This window comes from Triturus cristatus, chromosome 9 (genome assembly GCF_964204655.1).
Source record: "Triturus cristatus chromosome 9, aTriCri1.1, whole genome shotgun sequence".
Lineage (NCBI taxonomy): Eukaryota > Metazoa > Chordata > Amphibia > Caudata > Salamandridae > Triturus > Triturus cristatus.
Window position 1 is genome coordinate 86,046,814 of NC_140592.1, and position 26,472 is coordinate 86,073,285.

General features: G+C 47.9%; 1 protein-coding gene across 1 annotated transcript in view; it reads right to left on the reverse strand.

The window, feature by feature from the left end:
* The window catches only part of THUMPD3 (THUMP domain 3 tRNA guanosine methyltransferase), a 97,979-nt gene that overhangs the window by 52,736 nt on the left and 18,771 nt on the right, over positions 1-26,472 (reverse strand). The window contains exons 2-4 of the mRNA XM_085624481.1: positions 21,163-21,474; positions 20,879-20,956; positions 1,919-2,398 (exon numbers count right to left, since the gene is read on the reverse strand). Of these exons, the coding sequence (XP_085480607.1) occupies positions 1,919-2,398; positions 20,879-20,956; positions 21,163-21,435 (831 nt within the window). The 5' untranslated portion in view covers positions 21,436-21,474. The remainder of the gene's footprint in view (positions 1-1,918; positions 2,399-20,878; positions 20,957-21,162; positions 21,475-26,472) is intronic.

The following is a 26,472-nucleotide window of genomic DNA, read 5'->3' on the forward strand; positions in this document are numbered from 1 at the left end:
TTATATCTATGTTGTTCTTTTGTGCCCATGTGAGCGCATGCCAGTTTGTCTAAATGCAAATAAAACACTGCTATATCTTTCAAAATGCTAACCCTGCTGAAGTTATGGTGGAATGAGTACAGCATTTTAGGTGTTATGACAGTAAAAAAAGAATTTCGAATAAATGAGCAATGGAAGCTTGAGAAACATACATGTATTGAGTATTTTCATTAAAAGGCGTGAGAACCCTGAGAAATTTAGCACACAATGTGGTTTAGGCAACACAGTATCTAAGAACTCCAGAATGAGAAATCCTTATGGATTTAGAGTGAGGCTTATGGAAAAGAGACCGAAGCAATGGTCTGAATGATCTGGAAATGTTAGATACCTTTGAAATGAAGGAAGATTCAGTGTTTTTATGAAAACCACTTTACAGTTCACAAGCAGAAGGAACTAAGCAACCTATAAAAATAATTAGTCTTCAATTACAGAAATACTCAAAGCCCAAATACATAAAATGAAGAGCAAATTAACTACACAGAGCATGCACAGCAATAATAAGGGATACTGATCAATGTTATGAGTTGGTTTCCATATTTAAAGTCATTTCTGCCATTTGTGAATATTTAATTGAATACACCATTTTAGTACCTCTCCTTGTGTGGGTCCTTGATGTTCCTTCTGTACAGTTTGTTACTACAAAGAACGTTCTGAAAAGGTTCACCCATGGCGCCCTGACACTATTGCGCTGGAGACACACATCGTAAACTTCATACCCCCGCTCTCGGAGACAGACATTTCACTATTGACAAGTACGACACTGCTTAAGAGATAAACTCAGGCGGGATCCGACTCATCTCCCGGCTTTGCAGATTCTAAACTACCACAGGTTGCGGGGCTTTACCAAGGGAGGAGTGTCAAACATGTAACAAATACTCAATGAAAATCTCTACTCACATGATACCAGCACTGTGGCTAAATCCTACTAGCAGGAGTGACTGAGTGTAGAGTATTCGGAGGGCGACTAGAGAGAAATCCTAGAGTATCATGATTGCTCGCTCAGAGAAGTGCGCTCAAAGTACGCCTGTTTCGAAATCCTCCATAATTGGTATTGATCTCCTTTCGAATTATATTAGGCACGCTTGGGTCCTAGTGCGGTATGTAGGAGGTGTCTAGATATTTCATGTGATTTGTAGCAGACACTTTGGTCATGCCCTGCATTGAATATCTATTGGTGCAATGTATGGGAGATGCTACGCTCAAATAGTCATTCCTTTTGAGGAGTCGGACAAGCTGGCTGTGTTGCATGATTTTGTTGCTTTGGATAGTGCAACAAATCATTGGCGTAGATGGTGTGTAAGATCTGCATATAGTGGCACTGGTGTACAGCACAGGTACCCTCACATCAAGAATGGCTAGCCGAACTTTACCAGTTAGCTACATATAAACGCAGGATTTACAAGGTTCAAGATCAAATACCAGGTATTCAATGAGATTTGGGGTCCATTTTTGAGCCTATGCGAACTCTGTCTTTATCTTGCAATGAAGTATACTACTTAACTGTGATGGTGAGTGAAGTGTTTTCATCTGTGATCTGAGTCTGGAATGAACCGTTTGAGGCTGGTGACAATTTCTTTGCTTTTAGGTTGTATCTTTTGTGTAGGAAAAGGTTACCTCAGGCATTGCTTAAACTGTGTTTGTTAAGCGAGAGGGCTCTTTTGTTCCTTAATGGCTTTTTGTTCCTTTTTTGGGATCTTATTTAGTATAATACTTTTGTCAGAGTGGAGTAGTTGGTATTTCATTACACCAGTTTCTCACGTATAATGAAAAGAAATATATATTTTTTTAAATAAACATTTGGAGGAACCACTTCCATCAGGAGTTTGTTAGCAATATAGGTGCCTAATCATGATGTACACATCACACTAACGTTTCTTACCTCCACATCAAACTTGGTCATGTCTGCCTTCCACTGAAAGTGTTCTTGTACTGCCCCACCAAAGTCCCTAGCTGCCTCGTTGGATGAGAAGCTGTGTTTCTCCCCTACTCGGTTGCAGGTGACACGAAATTTGAGCACTTGGGAATTGGTGTCACCTCCTTCATTCTCTTTGGTTTCCTCTTCTTCACCTATAATCTCTGGCCCTTCATTCAAGTGCAATGTCTCTTCCTGAAGTTTGCTTCCAACAGGCACATCATCAACAGGTATATTAAGTGTAGTGTCACCTTGTTCAGCAGTTTTCACATCTGATGATTCATCTTTTCCAGGTTCCTGCTTGCCCTTGGCACAGTCATTACCTTGGTTGGGCTTCTTACGCCTGGTTTTCTTTTTCTTTACACTGTTGTTGAGCCTCCAGACTTCCAAAGCTCTTTCCCAAGGAAGTTTGCTGGCCAACTGTTGTAGATCCTCTAATGCAGCTTCCTGCCAACAGAAAACAAAGTAGGGCATAGCACAATGGGAGCGAAGTTGAATTTAGGAAGTAAAAAAGATTGTTATATGAAAACATTGCAGACCAACGTGTAGCTTTTATATGCAATCCCATTTTCAAATATATTTTAAATGTTGCTCCAATCAAACTGCTCAAATATAATGTGCACTTAATACCCCACGGTCCACAGTGTTCACCCTTCACAAAATTCAAGTATGCTAGATTTGTTCAAAACCAAAAAAACTCCACTTGCCGCCACAAACTCTAGGAACAGAAGTAAAATATTCTGAAATACAACAAAAATATCTTGCCATAACACGCTGAACGTGCAAGTGTTGCCCAAAATACGTTCTATAGATACCTTGTTTAGAACCATGAGAAACCATGTTCTTACGAGCTAAGCTTTATAGGTAACTAAATGGAACCCTCTTTGATTGTTTAATACCCCAATAAAAGGTCTTCTGAATGCAAGATAGGTGGAACTACTGCAATCAGATTGCAATTTCTGCTTGCAAGGTTTAGTAGTCACAAAAATGAGTGTATATGGAAGCGTGCCGGATAATGAAAAATGTGTTGCTGGCACATCGGCCTCTAAGAGGAGGGTTACATGTATCTATTATCTGGGATATCATACCTAAACTGAAATTATTTTAAGGTTACACACAAAGGATTACCATTTTTAAAGGTAAGACTCATTTCACTTTGACAAACATAGTCTTGTCTTGGGAGAAGAGAGCAAGGAGGTTGGAATCCAGCTGTAAGGATTTAATGAGGTTTTGGAATGTATATTGGTCATCAGTGACATATGTGGGATCTGGAATGTTGAGAAGACAGAAGGTGGACTGTGTCAGCTGGGGATGCTGTTTGAATTCAACCTGGAACATTAAATTTGGATTTGAATTCAATTTATAAGAGTATTGACCATCTTTACATTGGCGACGAGTTGAAGAACAACAAAAGAAGATACTCAAGACTTGACTGTGCAGGGAACAGTATCTGCATCCTCACCCTGGAAAACAATGGTGGAAAACAATTGTAACGAAGCGAACAAAGAAAAGGAAAAGACGAACTAAAGCAGCGGAGGGAAGCGGAGGCAAGCGGAGGCACGTGAAGATTTATGCTGATTTCAATTGACATTTTAAATAAGCTCTTAATGACTATTTTCGTATGAATTTAAACGGATGAGCGCGTGGTCTTGAGCTAATGCCGGCGCATGCGAACTGTTAGCGCGTGACTGCCACCATCTAGAATTCTGAACAGCGCGTGTTCCTCAATGGATGCCAGCGCGAGATAATTCCCAAGTGAATTATCTAGCGCGTGACTGCCACCGTCTGGAATTCTCTGATCAAACACGCGCGTGCGAACAGCGCGTGTTCCTGAATGGATGCCAGCGCAAGATAATTATCAGCTGAATTCGTCATAGTACAGAGCGCGTGTAGCTGAATAGAGAGTGCTTGTTAGCACGAAACTATTTCCAAGCGAAATCGGCATAAATACAAAGCGCGTACAAAGCGCGTAGCTGTAGTCTGTGCAGTGAACTGCAAACAAAGACGCGTCTCTGTAAATTAATGAAATAATGTGGTCTCCAACACGTATATATGCCTGAAAGAAGAGTTTATTTTAAGTAATTCTGCTGCCATTGAGCACATGTGAAAATTGCTGCCTCCTCAGTGATGAATTGTTAAGCTACTGCCACAAGGTACTGCTTTCATAAATAAATAAATAAGGCACATACCTGTCATTAACAATTCCAATACTGAAGCAAATCAGAAGAAGCGACCAAGGGATCAACTCAAGAAGACACGTTTTCAAGAGGAAAATTTAAAAAAAAAAAAAAACTTTGCGGAGAAAAGATTAGCCAAAGAATATAGATCATGGGTGATCAAACAATGGCCTCACCTCCACCTTTCTTATCATCTCCTGGTGAACCACCTGTACCTTGGAAGCAGTGGAAAAAACTCTTTGTGACTTATCTTTTAGCAATAGGTGGTGATCGCTACGGACCTCTCAGACGTCAAGCAATACTCCTACATCATCTGGGAATAGAAGGCAGACGCATATACGAAGACTTGCCTGAAGTATCATTGGGCATTGGCGATGGACAACCAAACAATCTCTATGATATGTCTATGCAAATGCTCGAGATTCAATTCACCCCTAAAACGAATCTAGTGTTAGAACGCCATAAATTCTTTTCTAGGGTGCAAAAACAAGATGAGGATATAGCATCATATGTAGCTAGTCTAAGAGGTTTATCCTTGACGTGTAGGTTTGAACAGTTGACTGATTCTCTAATTAGAGATCAGATAGTCAGATGCACTAATAACAAAAGAATTAAGGAAAGATTATTGATGAAAGATCCAAACTTAGACGAAACTATTAAAATTGCTAAAGGGATGGAACATACTGCAGTATGGCTTAAAGAAATTGATGGTTCTAGTGCAGAAATTAAGGAAAGTTTGGTCGCAGAAGTAGGGGTAGTACGAAATAAGGAAAAAAACACCCAAAAAATAGGATTAGAGTCCAAAATGAAACAAGATGGGCAGGTTAAACAATCTAGCCAAGAGTGGAGAGAAATAAAATGCTATCTGTGGGAGCCGGCCTCGTGGCGTGGTCCTGTTTCGCCGCGCCCAGCCGCACGAGGTCCCATGCACATCGGGGCTCCTCCATCTTGGATTGCACGTCACTCCACGTGACCACCTGTATGACCCTGCTCTACCCGGCCTCGGTCCCAGCGAGGCCAGACATCGAGACGCCAACCCCTGGCTCGGGGGATACCAAGTGAGCCCTTCCCACTCTCGGCGGAGGGCAGTATCGATGGGACCCCCTACCGTCTCTCCACACCTAGGTGTGATCACTCCACAGCTCTCTGGGGCCTGGCGCTTCTCCTGCTGGGCGTCTGGCTGCTCCCTACCCGGCCTCTCCGCCCCCTCCGGGCGCCCGGGTCCGGACATCAAAGGGCTCCCGTCCTATATCTGGGGCGGCCCGACAACAGGGCAGTAGTTGTATCCTGGAGTCAAGAGCCATGCTGATCGGATCGCGGCTGACCCTACGGAAGAAGACTCACCCTGAACCACCACCTGAGCCCTGCTGACGACGTCGCGGCTCCACCGTGCTTAAAGACCTTCACGAACCTTTGGGGCCCTGCTGACGCCGTCGCGGCCCGACCTTGTTGAACCTTACCACCAGAGCCCAGCTGACCTCGTCGCGGCTCGACCTAAGCGGAACCACCATCCGAGCCCTGCAGAGGACGTCGCGGCTCTCCATGTCCGAGCCGCTCTGAGACCAGCATCCAAGGTCTGGCGCAGAGCCTCCCGTGCCTGGCTGGCACTAAGACTGTCCCGCTACCCTACCACCTTGAACGGACACTGAGACTCTGACAGGATCCCTCGATCCCACTGTAAATATTGCACGTATTACTGCCGATAAAGAATCTAATCTCGCAACAGCTATTGAGTCCTGTGTGGTGGTGTTACTGGGCCTAGTGCGATCATAGGAGCAAGACCTCCCCGAGGGGGCTTCTCAGCGGCGCTCTGCTATAACTTTGCGGTAGGAAGGTGCCGGAATAGTCTCCCCGACTACCCGGTGGGCCTCCCTCCAACATTTGGTGGCCAGCGACGGGATCCGAGCAAACGCAATCGTACAAGCAAGTAACGCAACCACTACCTAATCAGACGAGAAGAGAAAAAGGGAACCATGGATGGCCAAGAAGCAACCGTGGCCGCAACCTTCCAGTTGGAGAAACTGGAGGAATACACCCACAAGGAACTCAAACAATTCTGCAAAGACAAAGGGATCCCAACCACAGGATTGGGCACCAAGGAGGAAATGCAGAAAGCCCTGAAAGCCTGGGCAGAAACCGAGACCCCTCCACCCCGAGCCGAAGGGACCTTGGCCCGGGACGGAAACCTGCCGACCACGACCCCGACAAACGAGGGGCGAGCCATCCCAGACACCAGCCTTTCCCCCGAAGAGATACGAGAACGGGAAAGGGCCCGGACACACGAAATGGACCTTGCCCGGCTCCGGCTGGACGGTGAGCTCCTACTGGCGGAGAAAAAGATAGCCCTGGAACAACTACGACTACAAGAAGAAATCGAGGAGAAGAAAAGACATCGGGAGCTGGAGGAGAGACGGCTAACCCTCGAGCACGAGAGGAGCCTTAAAGAACTTGAACTAAAAGCTAAAACTGGGGAGACCAGCAACCCCGGAGCCCGGGACGCTCTGCCCCCGACCGAGCCAAAGGTTCACATCCCCAAGGATGTCGTCAAGGAGTACTATAAAAATGACGACATCCAGCAATGGTTCCGAGCGTACGAAGTCGCCTTGACCTCCCATCGGGTACCCCGGAAGGATTGGGGCGCCGGCCTATGGGGGAGGTTCCTCAGCGAGGGACGGGATACCCTGCTGCAACTCCCCGACGCAGTGATGACCTCGTACGACCACATGAAGGAAGCCCTACTCACACGCTACGGACTGTCGGCCGAGATGTACCGGCAACGCTTCCGGGACTGCAAGAAGATCCCCGGTACCACGTGGGTCGAATACGTGGACTTCTTCAGTCGAGCGTTGGAAGGATGGATCAAGGGGAGCAAGGTCACCTCATATAACGAACTGTTCGACCTCATTGTCTGGGAGCACCTCGCCAACAACTGCTTTGTGGAACTAAGGCAACACCTCCTGGACAGTAAACTGACCGAGCCCCGGAAGCTCGCCGCCGAAGCGGACCGATGGGTCAACACCCGGGTCCCCCGGAACCCCGTGGGGGACTACCAACGGAGCACCACGGGACCTCCCCGCCAGCGCGGCGGAGGAGGGGGATCCCACCGCAGTCGAGAATTCCCAGTTGGACCGCCCAGAAGTCCGCCCCGAGGGCAAGCAACCAACTCCGCTTCCCCGACCCAGGGCCGAAGAGGGACCCCGATCGTCCGGTCTGGACCACGACCAACAGTAACCTGCTTCGGATGTCAACAGACCGGCCACTATGCAAGTGATCCGGCTTGCCCCGTGAACCGACGGAACGGGACCACGGGGCCACCTCCCCGACAAATTGCCGCCGCAGCCCTGGGGGAGGAAGAGGACGAGGAGGAGAACCACAACGACGGGTCCCCCGAGTGGGAACCAGCCGCCATGTCGCTTGTATGCCTAGGCTCCCGAGAAATGGTGCCCCGCGCCACCATCCCAAGCAACACCCAGAAGTACCAACAGTGGGTCACCATCAATGGGCGACGGGCCGAGGCCCTCCGGGACACTGGGGCCAGTGTGACAGCTGTCCGATGCCATCTGGTGACCCCCGAACAGATCCTGCCACATGTCCTCTGCCCTGTCAGGACCGCCGACAACACCGAGAGCATGTGCCGGATGGCCCGAATCCCCTTCGAGTGGGGAGGAGTGTCCGGCACCCTAAAAGTGACTGTCCGCGACGACGCCCCGGTGGACTGCCTCCTGGGGAACAACCTAGAAAGCTCCCCCTGGGCCGAGGTGGAACGCCAAGAGCATCTGGGGATGCTAGGACTACCCGAGTGGGCCTGCGCCACCACCCGGTCCATGACCGTCCAGCCAGCTGCGGCCCCGGCCCCCAAAGAACCGGCGGGCCCTGAACCATCCACCTCCTCCAGCCCGGAGGAACCTGACGAGGAGGCCGGGCCATTCGAACTTTCTTCCAATGAGGACGCTCCCCTCAGCGAGATCCCCGAGCTGGCCCAGTGGCGCCACGACGGGGGCCCCACCCGTGAACAATTCCAGCAAGAACAGAAGGGCGCCCGTCCCTCGAGGGGGCCCGACAGCAGGCGGCCGCCCAGGCTGCGGGGGACCCCTCGGGAACCCACTGGGTCTATTGGGACAATGACTTATTGTATAGCGAGCAGAAAGTCGCCGAACTAGGGGCCAGCCGGGTGCTGGTGGTCCCCCTCCGATTTCGAGAATTCCTCTTGAACCTGGCACATGACGTGCCCCTCGCCGGACATCTCGGGCGGGACAAGACTTACAGCCGCCTCGTAACCCATTTCTATTGGCCCCGAATGAGACGAGACGTGGACCAGCACTGCCGGTCCTGCCCGACCTGCCAAGCTAGCGGGAAGACTGGGGGACGAGTGAAAGCCCCCCTGCAACCATTTCCAGCCGTCCACATCCCGTTCGAACGAGTGGGGATAGACATCGTGGGGCCCCTCGACCCCCGAACCGCCCTGGGCCACTGCTTCATCCTGGTACTGGTCGACCACGCCACCCGGTACCCCGAAGCTGTCCCCCTCCGAACTGTGACCGCTCCAGTGGTGGGCCGGGCCCTGATGGGCATCTTCTCCCGGGTGGGGTTCCCCCGAGTAGTGGTGAGCGACAGGGGGACGAACTTTATCTCGAAGTACATGAGATCTCTCTGGCAACAATGTGGGGTCACCTATAAATTCACCACCCCTTACCACCCCCAGGGGAACGGATTGGTCGAACGGTTCAATCGAACCCTGAAGGGGATGATCAAGGGCCTGGAAGAGCCCCTCAGGAGGAGATGGTATGTCCTGTTGCCCTGCCTCCTGTTCGCCTACCAGGAGGTACCCCAGAAGTCCCTGGGCTTCAGCCCCTTCGAACTGTTGTATGGGCACCCCGTCCGAGGGCCCCTCAGCCTGGTCAAGGAGGGTTGGGAGGCGAACGTCCAAAGTGCCCCGCCCGACGTCTACCGGTACCTCTTGACCCTGCGGAACCAGACTCGAAAGTTCCGTGCCCTGGCAGAAGCCAACCTTGAAGCCAGCCAAGAAGATATGAAACGCTGGTATGACGAGAATGCCTCAGCCGTCGTTTGAGCCGGGCCAGCAAGTCTGGATCATGTCACCCGTGGACCCTTGCGCCCTGCAGGACAAGTGGACCGGGCCCTTCAAGATAGTCGAAAGAAAGAGCCCCGTCACGTACCTGGTCGACATGGAGTCTCCGAGGAACCCCCTCAGGGTCCTGCACGTCAACCGGCTCAAGCCCCATTTTGCCCGAACTGAACTAAGCTTACTACTGGCTACCGACGATGGGGGTGAGAGTGACTCCGAGCCCCTACCCGACCTCCTGGGGTCCTCGAGCCAAGACGGCTCCTTGGAGGGCGTCCACCTCTCTGCCTCCCTGACACCAGAACAGCGCCATGATTGCCAGAAGCTACTGCAACCCTTCGCGGCCCTCTTCTCTCTCACGCCCGGGGTAACCCCCTGGTGCGTCCACGACGTGGACACCGGGGATAGCCCCCCTGTACGACACCGCGCTTATAGAGTGCCTGACCGAGTCCGGGCCTGCATAAAGACAGAGGTCGCCAAGATGCTCGCCCTCGGAATCATCGAGCCTTCCGACAGCCCGTGGGCCAGCCCGGTGGTCTTGGTGCTGAAGGCCGCCGCCCCCGGCACAGCCCCCGAACTCAGATTCTGTGTCGACTACCGGGGCCTGAACGCAGTTACCAAGACCGATGCCCACCCTTTGCCACGAGCCGATGAGCTGATTGATCGCTTAGGGGCCGCCCGCTACCTAAGCACCTTTGATCTCACCGCTGGGTACTGGCAGATCAAGCTCACTCCCGGCGCACAAGAACGATCGGCTTTCTCTACCCCCAACGGCCACTACCACTTCCGGGTGATGCCCTTCGGCATGAAGAACGCCCCAGCGACCTTTCAGAGGCTGGTAAATAAGGTCCTGGCCGGTCTCGATGCCTTCAGCGCGGCCTACCTCGATCAGGGGTGGGGGAATCATATCGCCCGAACCAAGTTGTTTTTATCGGTGGGCAAGAAGATTTAATGTCTATTTCGTCCGACGGACAAGTAGACATTAAATCACGTAAATGAAACAGGCTGTGAGCACTATGGGGCTCACAGCCAATCAGAGAAGCGTGCCGGGAGCCTTTGGAGGCTTCTGATTGGCTGGCAGCCCATAACTGGGCTCTAGACAGTGATTGGCTGAGGGAGTGAAACGTCACTCAGTCTCTGCAAGTAGGAGTTTGTGGCCGCCGCGAGGTAAAATAAGGCGCACTAGCATAATGCCCGCCATAGCACTCGTAGAGTGTTCAAAAGGGTTATATTTTGCTCAGCTTGCAGATCGCTCCATAATTAGAATAGAACCGGAGTGCCTGCTGTGAGAGACCGTGTGTAACCTTGTGGTTCCAGAAAGCGCGGGCTCTCATCCCTGCTATTGGAGCGTGAGACGGAGCATAAAACGTGGGGGCGCTGAAGCAGAGGGCACAGTAAAGCAGTGCCGCAGTACCGGGGGATCCGCAAATAAATTGACATTCTGCCCCCACTTGTTTACACAAGGCCCCCGTTATGTTGCAGGACCCTGCCGCCGCCTCTACCTAGTCCTCCTGTCCCATGGGCACCCGGAGATCACTGCTGCCACCGGCTTCCGATCCTCATTGCTTCGGGGTTGAGTGAGCGAGAGCCGACTGTGGGGTTTTGGAGGGGCTGTGGCCGAAGCGCTAGCAGAGACCACTGTAAACATCACTGGTTTCCACTTCCAGAGAAGCCCGCCAAAGGATCCGGTTTACGCGGCATTTGCATCAACCACGGTAAGGTGGGAAGTCGGATCGGCCTTTCCAGCCTACAGCTCTTCACGCTGCTGCTCCTGTCTTATCGGTTCAGGTAGGAAAGTTCCATCTGTGTGCTTTGAGGCTGCAGCCCTACCCCCTGTCCCCCCAACCCCCTCTTCCACCTGGTGGATATTGCACTTCAACAGAGGCGCAACTAGAGCCAAATTTCGGGGGGGGGGGGGCTAAGAAAAAATTTCGGGGGGGCTGAAACTTTAAGCAATAGGCAGAGTGGAGCTGCAGGGGCACCTAGAAGGGGTGAAACAACAGCGAGGCCTCATTAACATGCAAATGGTCTTTTAAAGACCTGTGAATTGCTCGGGTGCGGCTGTGTGACTGCCCGGGAAGCTGTCTCATCCCGGGCTGCCACACGCGACGGGGGGGGGGGGGCTGAAGCCCTGTGAGTCCAATGGGTGTTGCGCGCCTGCACTTCAAAGATTATCGGGTTTCAAGCCTGGCTTGACCATGAACCCACTGAGTTCCTATTATTGGGGCCCAGTCACTGCGTGTTTACTATGGCTTGTGACCTTTTACCAAATCCTCCCAGCACTACGCTGCCTCAGTTTGTAGGGTTTTGAATATTAATATATAGCTGTTAGCAGCACTTTCATTTCAACTTCCCTTCCCCCCCCCTCCCGTTTTGTGCTGTTGATAACATGTCAGGAAAGAGTGTCTTTGTTGCCCATGCTGTTTGGCGTCAGTGCCCTAGCTCCGGGAGCCCCAGAATTCAGTTAATTCCACACCTGAAGTACCAACAGATGTGACCAACCGTTGCTATTGTAGCCGTGCTGTAAGTCATGCCAACTTCGCACGTTTCCATTGCTATGCAGAGAGCTGATTAGAACCCCCGGGGACCCCCTTTCACACCAGATGTGTGACACAGAATTGCCATACTGGGCAATTTCCCTCACAAATGGGCGATATCTTTCCCATTTATGAGAGAAAATGCTCAATTGGCCGGTGCCTAGTATTTTAGTGTGTATAATTAAGTCCGTTGTACGCATTTCATTTAAGCTGCCGCAGCGCTGCAGTTTCTTTCTTGAGCTGCCAGGATTGCTTAAATGCTAACTTTAACTGTAAAAGGACACTGGATAATTAATAGGTAAAGAGGTTGTCCAGATTATACAACGTTGGTAAAGCGGGGACGAGAGCTTGGATTAGAAGGCGCATTTTCAGACTCTACAACCAAATGTCCCCTCTGCATAACACATTTGATTTACAGTGCAGTGGCGCCAATTTAATAGTGCTACTTAATAAGAAAAATAAATGAATGTGACAGTCCTTGTGTAAATGTAACTGGCGCTCATGTAAAGCGCTCCAATACCTTCAGATCGAATTCGCGCTCTATAAAACCTCAAAAAAATGCCATTCTTTTATTAGCACTCAAAGTCTTATGCAAGCGTATTCAGGCCATATTAAAATTCACATTGATCCATCGGGTGAAGAAAATGAATGTCCTGCATTTTTTAAGTGCGTGCGCACAACCTAACCGTGCAAGTGGCTGTGGGCACAGGCCATCCGCTCAGAGCATGGATACCCCTTTAAAAGCAAGACATTCTTTCCCTCCTTTATTGTGCCCCAAGGTGAGAGAACCGCACAGGGGGTCTGCATTAGGGACTGCATTTCTGCAAGCCTCACCGCCCACGGGTATTTCCACAATATCTGCACACAGCAACAGAAAAGGCGAAACTTGACCCAGGCGAGAACAGGCAGCGCAATGGCTCTATTTCCATTTCAAAAGGTTGAAGCTGTTTTTTCCTCACCTTCTTATCTGTAACTCAGTGGTGTGCTGAACCTTCCCCCACCCCCTCGCTCTGTCAGCTGGAAGAGGGAGTGAGGGCTACAACTGGGCCCCTCTTAGCCTGTCAACCTCAAAATAAAGAGCAATGAATTCTACTTATGTTTGATGTGTGGACGGGAGTAGGTGGGACAAGTGGATTTTACAGGACATGTAGATCTCAGTGGCATTTTGTCCCATGGACAAGTAGATTATTTTGAAAATTCCACACCCCTGCTCGATGACATTGCTGTCTTCAGCGACCACTGGGCCGCGCACCTCGGACACCTTGGGGAAGTCCTGGCTGCTCTCGTGGATATGGATAATGTAGTCGGACTACATTATCCATATCCACAACATCTATGTATAACATTCAATTTTTTCTCTTTTCATGTTACACTGCACATTCAATTGTTTATTTGTACTCCTTTTTATTGATTGTTTATATAAAAAGATCGGTGATTTTTTCACGAAAAAGATACCCCGTGTGTGTTGTATATCTTTGATTAATTCAGTCAAATAATGTGTGGTTGAGTATCAGTTCTGAACTCATTTACAAATTAATTTTCCAAAATCTACAAAAAGATACGCTCTGAGACCAGCATCCAAGGTCTGGCGCAGAGCCTCCCGTGCCTGGCTGGCACTAAGACTGTCCCGCTACCCTACCACCTTGAACGGACACTGAGACTCTGACAGGATCCCTCGATCCCACTGTAAATATTGCACGTATTACAGCCGATAAAGAATCTAATCTCGCAACAGCTTTTGAGTCCTGTGTGGTGGTGTTACTGGGCCTAGTACGATCATAGGAGCAAGACCTCCCCGAGGGGGCTTCTCAGCGGCGCTCGGCTATAACTTTGCGGTAGGAAGGTGCCGGAATAGTCTCCCCGACTACCCGGTGGGCCTCCCTCCAACACTATCGTTGTGGTGCTCCTGGACATATTGCGTCTAGTAGCAGATGTGCTGTAAGAAATTCCATTTGCAGAAAATGCGGTAGGAGGGGACACCTTGCAAAAATGTGTAAGACTAAAATAGATTATAAAAGAATTCAAGAGGTGGGAGCACATATGACTGATTCGTGTGACGAAGGTGGTGAACTGATCTCCACTGTAGAAGTTATTTCTATGGTGGATGCTCAAATAATAAAAGAGACATGTGATATCGGTCAGATACCTAGTTCGAAACCTGATGGGGTGAAACTAGAAAGTACTGGTAATTTAGAGAAGCCACATTGTCAAGTTCTCCTTGAGGGTGTTCCGGTGAGAGTGTTGGCGGATTCTGGGAGTTTATTTACCTTAATATCAAAGAAAGTATTTGAATTATCTTGGAATATTAATTTGTTATCCAAACCCGATATTAAAGCTGTAGGGTACGCTGGGAAAAGGATCGAGATTTTGGGTATGAGATGGCTAACTATCGATTTCAAGGGAGAAAAGGTATATGGCAGAGTGTACATTAGTGATTATGGTTCTAACTTATTAGGTTGGCGCCACCAGCGTGACTTGGGCATAATCATCAACACTAATGCCCCGGAGCCTGTAATGTTGTCAATTCAAGGGGAGGTAAAGGAGATTGATCTGGCTCTAAGTGAAGATCTTATTGATAAATATTCTGATGTATTCTCTGAAGATCTGGGTCTGTTAAAGGGTTTTTCACACAAAATAATACTAAAGAGCGGAGCGAAACCTGTGGTGCATAGGGTGAGAAATGTACCTAATGCCATGAAGGGTCTCTTGAAAGTGGAGTTAGATAAATTGTTGAAACAGGGAATTATTGAACCCATCGAAGCTTCTGAGTGGTTGGCACCGATTGTTGTGGCACCCAAACCGGAAGGCAAAATTCGCTTATGCATTGATCTTCGCGATCTAAACAAAGCAATTTGGGTAGATAGACACCCGCTTCCTAATATATCGGAAATGATGACGATGAATGGTGGTGGTACGGTTTTCAGTGTTCTGGACATGTCGTCCGCCTATCATCAAGTGGACTTGCATGAGGAGTCCAGGCATTTGACTTCTTTTGTAACGCCATTGGGGGCTTTTCGTTACAAGAGAATGCATTTTGGCCTGGCCTCGGCCTCTGCAGTGTTTCAGAGAATAATGGATAATATATTTGGAAATCTTAATCATGTGTTATGTTTCCAAGATGATATATTAATCATTGGTAAGAATAATTCTGAACACGATGTATTGTTTGAAGAAGTAATGTTAAGGTTACGTAAACATGTGATGACAATAAAGAAAGAGAAATGTCAGATTAGAAAAAATGAAGTACATTATCTTGGGCATACTATAAATGCCGAAGGAATAACTCCAAAGAAGAGCATTGTCAGTGCTATTGAAAAAGCAGGGAGACCATCTACCAAAGACAAATTGAAGTCGTTTTTGGGGTTGGCAGAATATTGTGCTAAATTTGTAAAAGGATTTACAGAAGTTGTGGAACCATTGAGGAAGTTGTTAAAGAAAGGAGTTGAGTTTGTTTGGTCTAATGAATGTGAAGAAGCGTTCATAAGTATAAAAGAATGCATTAGTCATGCTCCAACACTCGGACATTTTGATGTTAGTGCAAGGACGTATGTGACAACTGATGCTAGCAAGGTTGGGATTGGAGCAGTACTATCACAAGTTAAGGAAGGAGTTGAGAACATAATTGGATTTGCCTCTAGGAGACTACAAGGAGCAGAGTGTAATTATTCAGTTATTGAGAGAGAAGCTTTAGCTTGTTGTTGGGGTATCAACAGATTTAGATTTTATGTGTGGGGTATTCCTTTCAGGTTGAGGACAGATCACAAGCCATTGACATATATTTTTAAAGGAGGGAGAGGACTGGAAGGGAATGTGACACCGCGTATATCAAGATGGTTACTGTCAGTAATGGACTACAATTTTGAAATAGAGTTTGTGAAAGGATCAAAAAACGTGGTCGCGGATTTCTTATCAAGGGCTCCTGAAGATGGTGGAGATAATGAAATTGAAGAGATATCTAGTGGTGAGATGGCTGTAATGCCGGAGGAATGGATGGCAGCTAGAAGTACAGATCAGGAAATGGATGTCATTGAGGAAAAGGTTGTGCATGGGTGGAACAAGGAGGATGAAATGAATTCTAGATTAAGGGAATATTTCAGAGTCAAAGAGGAGTGGAGTATAGTTGATGGGAAATTAATGAGAAGGAATCAATTAATACCTCCAGTGGGCATCAGAAGTAGGATTCTTAACATCGTCCATGAGGGTCATTTGGGACGTGGTGTTGTCAAGAGAAAAGTTAGACAATCGTATTGGTGGCCAGGTATGGATCGGGATGTGGAGGAAAAAGTAAAAAATTGTTCGATTTGTGCTAATAGCGATAAATCTAAACAAGTTAAAGAACCTCCGTTGGAGATTGTAAGTTTTCCAGAGAAACCTTGGGAGGAATTGGCCATAGATATTTTGGGACCCATAGTAAAATTGGGTTCAAGGAGCAGATTTATTATCATCCTGGTGGATATTCACAGCAAATGGTTTGTGTTCAAGGATGTGGGAGAAGTAAAGAGTTCACATATAATTGAATTCTTGGAGGAAGTTTTTGTAGAGGAAGGCGTGCCAAGGAGAATTGTATCAGATAATGGAGCACAATTTGTGTCTAGGGAAATGAAAGAGTACCTATCAGGTATGGGAGTACAACATGATAAGGTGGCACTTTTCAGGCCTCAGGCTAATGGGGTTGTAGAAAGAGTTAACCGATTGGTGATGAGTAACATTCAGTTGTCTCTTGCTAATCATCTTCCGTGGAAGAGGGAATTGAGAAGAATGATATGGACACATAGGACTAGTCCTCATTCAACAACGGGGGTTTCTCCTTTCGTTTCTTTGAAAGGAAGGAATCCTGGAGTGAAAGAGTGCCCAATGTGGTTAAACAAGGCGGAAACTAGTGTGAGGGTTGACAGGGAGGAGATTCTAAGGAATGTGTTAAGATCACAAGTGAAAAACATGGAATACTATAACAGAAGGAACAGTGTGAAACGTTGTTCCGTTAAACCTGGAGATTTGGTAGTTGTCAGGTTAAGAAGATTTGTTCAAAAGGGTCAGAGCAAGTATTCTGATCCCTGCAAAGTGAAGGAAGTCAAGCGCAATGTGGTAGTTTTAGAAAATGGTACCACAAGAAGTATGTGTGATGTGTGTAAACTTTAGACTTAGTAAAATTAGATGCTTTTGGTAGCACAAGTAATATGTGTGTTGTGTGTAAAGTTTAGACTTAGTAAAATATTAGATGTTTTCTAATTATTTTGGTTTGTAATGTTAAGGGGGAAGATATGTAAGGATTTAATGATGTTTTGGAATGTATATTGGTCATCAGTGACATATGTGGGATCTGGAATGTTGAGAAGACAGAAGGTGGACTGTGTCAGCTGGGGATGCTGTTTGAATTCAACCTGGAACATTAAATTTGGATTTGAATTCAATTTATAAGAGTATTGACCATCTTTACACAGACAAACACTAAATTAGCCTTCATCATAGAGCTGGAGATATTACTTGCAGCCTGCAAATACCAGAGAAACTACAGGACGCTATGAGATAACTTTGTTTTTCCCTTCTAAAGAGGTTGATCATTCCAATCACATTTTATAAAGGATTAAAACTGAAGCAAGTAAAACGCATATAAAGCAATTTCTAGTTGCAATTCTTTTTAAACAGTATCTTAACTTAATGTTAAAGCCAAATTTTGCATAATCTAACCCATGGGAAGGGAACGCAGAGCACTGGGCTCCAAGGTGGCTGCACTGTGGTGTGGCTCTGGAGGTCAGGAGGAGCAATCCATTAAAATCATTATGTAGCAGTGACTGAGCAAAGCAATATGCTGGATGCATGCACTGCAGCACCAGTGAACTCCAAGGTTGCCCGAGGCTGCACTCTCAGATATCCAGAAACCTTGTTCGTCACTGTTCCCATTTGTTTGCAGCGGAGGGTGCACACAGCTACCTCACACCGAGACCACCATCGGGTGCACCTGCACTCCAAAGAAATCACACATCTTCTTAATTTTAGACACGGGTAACTGTTCTCTAGTTGGTAAAGAGATCTGAATTATAGTGGTTCCTCGCATCAGTTCTTCCATGACCTCCTTTTTGTGGTCTAGGGAAAAAAACAGGAATATCTACTGCTGAAAAAGAAACAGCAGCAGGCAGTGATGGATTACTCCATGCCATACCCCTGCCAGACAAACTGTTACTCCAGGGTAAACAACATGGCCCGCAGCAGGCATCTACCTTTCTAAATAAGAAGGGTTTCTGAACCTAGACATGCAAAGAATTCGGACAGTTCCTCCCAAGCAACCAAATTAAGCGAAACAGAATAACCGCTGGGGCCTGGTCTATATCTGGTGTGACTCAACACCAAAATCCCTCTCCCGCCTCTCAAAATAACTACAGTCCAGTAATATTACAGACCACCTCTTCCTATATCTTGTTACCCACAATATTGTGTCCCAGGATGTTATTACTGGGAGCATGCCCCATCTAGTAATGCAATGCAGATATTTGAAAGCCAGCACTGTTAGTGTATGTAAGTTTATCTTTTCGAAATGTTGCACACATTCTGTTCTAAAGGCCACGTCTGCTTCCTAGTGTGGAAATCGCAGATAATTGCTGTTAGCATGAGCTGAAGCCATTTTGGTTGTGGCATCCATTTTGTTAGCCTTGTGATTCTTCCGTCTTCACTGTTGCATGCCTTTCTATTCTGCTTGAGTCATCAACTGTAGTTAACTCCTTCAGTACTGAGCCAGAGCACTGTGTAAGCTCAGAAAGGCCTGTAGCTGCTAGAATGCACCTGTTCAAGAATGTAACTGTCAGGCTATTTCAACTGATGTAAGCAGTTCTGTCTCCCCTCCCACTTTGCTGACTATGTGTAATTGGTCTGACCATGTTAGTCGATAGCTATTCCCGTGTATGCTTGTGCCTTCTATTCCATGCTTACTGTGAAACAAACTGGGTATAAAAGGCCCATGGTCTATGTATTCAAGTCACTACCTCCTGGAACACTTGAGGGTGTTGTATGGACGTGGTCTCACTCATGAGTGAATAAACTTGTTATTTTGAATTCCAGCTTCAGTGCCAATCTCTTCTTTGTTGGTTTAAGGACCAGTGGATAGATAAGGGTGAACCCCTGCACCGGTGAGCCCCTACAAAGGCTCATTTCCACACTAGTTGAGTGTTTAGTGTGACCCACATGCTACTCCCTCTGGGGAAAAAAAACTTTTCAACTTGATAACATTAATAATGTTCTATGCAGGACTCTGGTCTTCACTATTAAGTTTGCAGTTGTTTGGTTGTTAATACCTTTATGTGCAAACAACTCCCCAAATGTACATTGCAATACATAACAGCCACTACACTGGGTCAGAGATTATCCCCAACAAACAGGTCAGACACATTGAAACATAACCTCACTCAGATGTTATAAGAGTTGGTTTCACTGTTTTCCTCACTTGGAATACTAGGGGTTTAAACAACCCCAAGACCAGACAAGTGCTTGCCTACTTTGACAGACGCCCCATCTGGGTCGCAATACAAAGGAAATCCATCTCATCAAAACAACTGTAGCAACAATAGCTAGATGTTGGGTCTCAATTAACCATTCATTCTCATCTTACTCGGGGGAGTAGTCACTGTAGTTAAGAAGGGCCCATCCTTCCACCCTACACACACAATATCGTATGGCCAAGAGAGATTTGCCACTGTGCAAGGCACTCTCTTTAGGAAACATACAACGGATGTGAACACGTACAGTCTGACTATAGATGGCCCAATTTACTATGAAGAATTATGGAACAAGGTACTCATGCAATCTCCTCGGACAATAATATGGGTATAGCTTTAATACTGTTTAAACCCTGCAGAGCATAGATCAAACACCTCAGAGAGGCACAGAGGGTGGCTGCTACAACACGTAATGATCAACTTGAGGTGCATAAATGTATTAGATCTACGGAGAAATAGGCACCCAACAGCACGGAGAGCCTGAGTTATGTCTTCTGTGCATGTCTCCTTGTCAAGGAGGGATGATTGGCTGACCACTAAGGACGTCAATACATGGATGTTATCTGTTCAAAACTTGGCGAAAACTCTATCACACCACTCACCCATTTTGTTGAGCTTGGAGTTGCCTGATACATATCACCTTGTTCACACAGAAGTTACACACTCGCGTGCCGACTGATGCACTATTTAGGGACGAAATCAGAGTAGACAACATGTGCACAATATGGGAAGCTTAAAAAGAGGTGGTAAGAGGTGCCTTTATAGCAAAGCAAAATGGGATCCTTCAAACACTCTTAGGGCACACATGAGGAAGCTAGACCAAAAGGCAAAAACTATTATCTAACACTGACCTACATGAATCGGATTATGGACAGGGTCACGATTAAGCCAGTTCAAAATGCTTAGTAAAACATTTTTTAATTAACATATCTAGAAATATCTAAAGAAACATCTTTTCAAGGAGCATCAAGTTCACTCATAAATTGCCCAGCTGAATTCTCTCACTTCCCTATATCTATGAACATAATCTTGACTTCTTCCCACCTCTGCCACGTATGTATTCCAATTGTCAGCCAGGTTTGCACACCACCAATACGCACACACGTCTTCTGTCTGTAAATTCACAACAGTAATATATTTCAGTACAAACTGTTGCAACAGTATCGTCAACATCAAAGGTGAAGTGACTGGTGATACCACTATGACCAACTGGAACGCATGGATCACAAAAATAACCATCAGGAATAAAAATAAGTATTGTAGGTTCCAAAAGTAGGATTTAAAATATCCATGTCAAAAAACAGTCTTCTCTGGATGTCCGGTTGCCCATGTGGTTATGACTGACCTTTTGACTTTTCAAAAGGACCAAAATATAAATCAGTAATTTACTTCTATAGGCTGTTATTCATTTGAGGCACATTTCCAGCTTTTTTAGAATTCAGAAATACTTGCCGGGTATCTGAGACAGTTGCAGAATCCCAAGAGTATTTGCATGCCTAATCAGGAATGAACACAAATATTTTACACGTGTACATTTGCACAGGTGAAGAAAGATCTGCAGCAGCCCAATATGTTCCAAAATGTGAGAAGCAAAATAAAATTATCCAAGATCTACGTTTTCAGATCAGCTGCAAGTAACTCACCTTGGTATCTTTGAACTGATAATCTGTAAACTCTTCCACAATAACAAAAAGGTTATCCACTGATCTTAGAAGATGGACCTGAATAAAAACAAAATGTTTGTTTTATTTAGCGTTGGACAGTATTGTTGGTTACTCTTTCAAACAATCAGAGTCCTAATACCAGCTAATAAACAACACACAAAGAAAAAGAAATAATTTTCAAAAGAGTACAGTTCGATCAGGCAGAAGATATGTAAGGAACGACAAATCCCAAGAGATGTGAAAATAAAAAGAATCATACTAACTTGTGAAAGACTTTCCGCAGAAATGTCAAAATAGATTTTTCCTCTGTCTTTGCTGATTTTGGAGACAGATCCCAGTTTCTCCTTAACTTCTTCAGCCGCCATGCTCTCAAAGCCGGTTGGAACTGTGGCACCAATAGTGACGGGACTGCTGTGGAGGCTATCTGGCTGTTTTTCCTCATGGTTCTCAGCTGCAGGTTCAGTGGTTTCATTCAGTGTCACTTCAGCTAACACATCAGTGGCTTCTTGAATGCCAGACATTTTGACCTCACACATTCAGTTAACCTCGAATGTGCAGACACTACAAATTGGACTCTGTATGAAAAAATATAGCAATGCAAAAGCAAGACAAGTAAAGTTTATGAAATATGAATAAATATGAAATCCCTATTGCAACAATAATATTTTGCTAGGGTACTGAAAGAAAAAGAATCAGCACCTATCTGAAATACAACAAAAATCAATATTGTCTATCATTTTCACATAAGAGAACTGGAGAATACTGCAGTAATTAATAGATCAAAACGTATTTATTTCACTGGAACCTGCATCCATTGCACACAAACTTATAGTAAATAACAGATACAAAGAAAACCTCTGTAATGTCAGAGGAATGAGTGGTGGGAAAGGTGACAGATATACACATTTTAAATAAAGGGAAAATTCAGAAAAAATGATTTTCTAAATGTTAATTTGTATTTGTAAAGCACTACTTCTGTCAATGTCTCGACTTTTAGCATTGAATTGTATATTGCAAAACAGAGTTTGTGTCCAATCTAGCACGCGCTTTCTTTTTTACTAATTTTTGTGTCTTCGTGACCAATTTTTATGCTGCGCTGATCTAATGTCCCCGTCGCCCGGTCCCTGAGCTTATATTATTTTATTTAAGACTCTCAGTCTGTCTATGTCCCATGAGATGGCACTCGCCTGTCGTTGACCGCCAAATGGTGGTACGGCGTCACACGCTTATTTGCCCGTGAGACTCCACATGAACCTCGTCTCCCAGCATCTCGCGACTCCTGGCCCCCGGTCCTTGGTCCCCGGCCCCTAGTTAGGGTGACCAGACATCCCAGAACAAGAACAAAGATGGGGTGAGAGCTCAGCAGTTAGACCCTATGAGGAAGTAGAGTGGGTTGTGCAATCGGTAGACATCTTCTCAGACATGGAATATGTTTTTAATAGATCATACATCTCATCTCTTTTGAAATCAATTCCACGATACCTTTTAAGGATATTTCTTTGGTGGTCCTCCCCAAGGCAAGTGAGGTGGCAGCATCATGGCCATGTGCCTGGGTTTATTTTTATTCCAGAATCATGTCGGATGAATTCATGGACTCAGTGGATGAACTCGGAAGGTCTGGCTTTGATGTATACGATTCATTTATTTAAAGGCCTGCAGCCCTCTGCAGTGTTAGCGACTCAGGTGAAGATCCAGAGGGGCAGATGGAGGGCCTGTATTGTATCAACATATGTATGTCTTCTTGTTGGGTGGTCCAGGGCCTGTAAGTCTGTATGAAAATATTCACATAATGAAATCTGAAAAGGGAAGTCAGATTTTTTCAAAACGGAGAAAAAAAACTGTAAAATAAGACGATAATGCTTTTGAATAGATTGTGGGGGAATAAGTGAAAAAAATTGTTTTCTAGACCCCTAATTTTTAGATCCTGATGATATAGGGGTAAATTTGGTTTCATAGAATATTGTAGGCCTGAAAAGAAATCTAGAATAATTGTATGGGGGTAGAAATGCTATGATCATGGCATTGCCGGAGACGTGGGAAGAGCACGAGGTGCGGATGAGTGATTATAAAGTGTTTAGTACCGGTGCTTGCAGTAATGATTAGTGTAAAATATGAGATTGAGGAGATAATGTTATTTCAAGAATACACAAATTTCCAGACAGTTTTAGTGAGTGGAATATTACCTCCTAACCAGGGTGCAAAGGAGGCAAAAGGCTGCTCAGATTTTATTTTAATTATTATTTTCACCCAAATAAAATATTCGATAACCAGTTGAAGGAGCTTATAGACTTGATAGATAGGGGGGAGTTTAAATTTCCCAAAATTGCCATCTTGATGATGGGAGATTTTAATTGCTAAAATTCCTTTTAACTTAGTAAAGGATTTGTTTCATAGGGAGAAAGAAAACACCCTGGGAATCCCACATCATCACTTGGAAGAGATGGGGGAGGGAGGAAACTTGGCCTGTTGCTTGACAGTTTAAATTTGACTATTGTGAATGGCAGATGTGAAGGGGATCAGCCTGCTCAGTGAACCTTTGACAATGGTAAAGTGGCTACATTAAAAGACTATGTCATGTGGCTTAGGCAAGATGGCCGACCGGACTTAATTCAAGTCGGCTCCCGCGCCACCCTGGTCTTACCCCGGTTGTAGAGCTGTCCCAGGGACCCCAGGCGGGTCTTCCTACCGCCAGCTGCCGCGCCCAACTGCAGAGCACACGTCGCCATGGCCCGAACTGGCTCCCGGGTCCTCTGAAGCGCCCGCAGCCTGACGGCCGCGGCTGGTTCCCGCAAGATGGCGGCCTCCAGGGCCTGGACCACATTCCATAACGGCTGCGGACGAGTCAGCAGAGATCGGCGGGCGGCCCTGCTCCTCCCGGGGTGCCTCCATTGTAGTACGAGGGCGGAGGAGAGAGCTGAGGGCTGATCATCTGCCCGCCGGTGTTCTCCGTGGCATACAGAGCGGTGACGCGGCAGAGATCCTCACCATGGCGGCCCTCGAGGCAGCAGCTGAAGTGACGGCCCGTCGGATTATTGGCGGCGGACGGTGAAGCGGGGTCCACGATTGACACTGCGGTGGCGACGCAGGAGAGGCTGAGAGAGCGGGGCTCCCTTCCGACCACGGCTTGAACTTCTGCCCGGGGGACTGGCTGGAGGAGGCGTCCCGGCCCATCGGGTGAGTGCTGCGCCTGCCCCTGCCGAGTTAAGGAGGCAACATCTGAGAACACTCGGTCCCCCTACGCTCTGTGCCTTCCCTCGGGGGGCTGGTGGAGTCCTCCGGCGGGGGGTGTGCACTTTCCGGTCGGGGAATTCCTGGGGGGCCCTGGATCGGCGGCGGGGACAGTGGTGGGGCCCTGTGAGTACTGCGGGACGCCCGGGAGGGCCCCGGGGACCGTGCCGGTGTGGCCTTGACTTCGGCGAGGGGGCTTGCTGACGCCTGAAGCGCAACCATGGAGTGAACTGGAGGCAGGAGTTGTGCTGGGGGCCCACCGGTGATCGCACCATTCCCACCTGGAACGTTCGGTGCGCCACCACGAGATAGTTGTGCGCCCGCCGGGGGACGCCCGCTTTCGTTGGAGGGGCACGGTGCCCGGCCGGGGGGGCCCTATGCCGGCCAAGAAGGGACCGGCCAAACGAAACGCACCGGTGACCGCCTTTTTCGGCCCAGCGCAGAGGGGACCTTCCAGGGCGGCGGGTGCCCCATCGGGGGCGATGGCCCTGACCAAGGAGGACCTCCTGGCCTCTCTGAAAGTCTTCAAGGCCGTACTGCGGGAGGAGATTGGCCGGGATGTGCAGCGCTCCATCGACCAACTGCGCTCGGACATTCAGGACAAACTGTCAGGCCTCCGGCAGGATGTAGACGCAGTGGGCACGCGGGTGATGGACCTAGAGGCTCAACACCAGGACTTGGGTGGCAAGTCCTCGGACCACTCGAGACAGATCCAGGCCCTCCAGGAACAACTAACACAGACGCAGCTCAAGGCCGAGGACCTGGGGAACCGCGCCCGGCGCGATAACATCCGCGTGCGTCACCTGGAGGAGCGAGCGGAGGGCCCGGATCTCGAGGCGTTCTTGGAGGGCCTTTTCGCAGAGGTGGTGAAGCCACAAACTCTCAAAATCAAGCTCGACCGTGCTCACAGGGTGGGCTTCCTGGCACCAGGTGATAGACGACGGCCGAGGGATATCTTGGCTAAATTCCACTCCTATAAAGTCAAGGAGGCAGTCCTGACAGCGGCCAGGTCGTCCCCGGAGGTCTCATTTCAGGGCTTCACGTGTTCATTGTTTCAGGACCTATCACCGGCCACGCTGGCGAGACGACAATCCTTTAGGCCACTGACTACCAAGTTAAGAGCTGAGCGCATCAGATATCGATGGACTTTCCCCTTTGGCCTCTCTTTCGAATACAAAAACAAGCAGCGGACAGTGGTGGACCTCGCGGCCGGCCAGGCCTTATTGGGACTTTCCCCCTCAGGAGGCGAGCAGGAGGACGCTGGAGACATGGCGGCCGGCGGCCTTGGGGCAACAGCCGGGGAGTGGGCCACGGCGGGTCGCTCTCCTCCCTGATGATTCCGCGAGGGAGGCCACTTTGAGGCGAACTTAACTACAGAGGGGGGTTCTGTGTGCCGGCTGAGGACCCTGTTGGCTCCGTGTGGCGGGTGTGCGGCGGGGGGTTGCTGCTGGTAATGAGAGGAGGGTCACTCTGGGCAACGGTTTACATGATCCGGCTTTGTCTGGGACCTGGGTTCAGCATTGGTGGAAGTTTCCATCTTTCTCTTTCCTATTTTGAATTATGCAACCGGGGTGGGCGGGTTGTCACGGCCCTCCCAGACCCCTGCTCTTAGATGGGATGTGATCTTGGGGTTGTTCTGATGTTCTTTTTTCTCTTTTCTTTCTTTTCTATCTCTCTTTCTCTTTTTCTATCTAGGGGAGAGGGGGGCTCTATACGAGGGATGGAGGGGGACGGGGGAACGAGGACACGGGCCTTGAGACATGCTTATGCCGGAGGGTTGCTACCAGATCCAAGATGGCTGTGACCTTAGGTTCCTGGAATGTGCAAGGGCTTAATTCACCCCAGAAACGCCAGAGGGTGCTGAAATACATATCCGACCACCAACTGGATGTAGTTGCCCTCCAGGAAACACACCTTCGTAAGGGGGATGAACATAGGCTCAGACATAGGTCATACCCACTCACATACAGTTCCTCAGCCACCACTAAGCAGAGGGGTGTGGTGTTGATGTTCCATGGCGGGGTGAAGTTCCAGCCCTTAGATGTGCGCTCTGACAGGGAGGGGCGATGGGTGTGCTCTGACAGGGAGGGGCGATGGGTGATGGTGAAGGGGATTATCAGGGGTCAGAAATGCACTTTCATCGCGATATACGCACCTAACACGGGTCAGGCGGGGTTTCTGGCCACCGTGTGCACAAAATTGGAGCAGTTTGCGGAAGGCTCGGTCGTCTTGATGGGGGACTTTAATCTGGTATGGCGAGCGGACCTTGACAGTTCTCACGCGCAGAGGGCGGAATTGGGTTCCTTCTCCCTAGCTACCAAACAACGTTTCTCGGACCTTGGCTT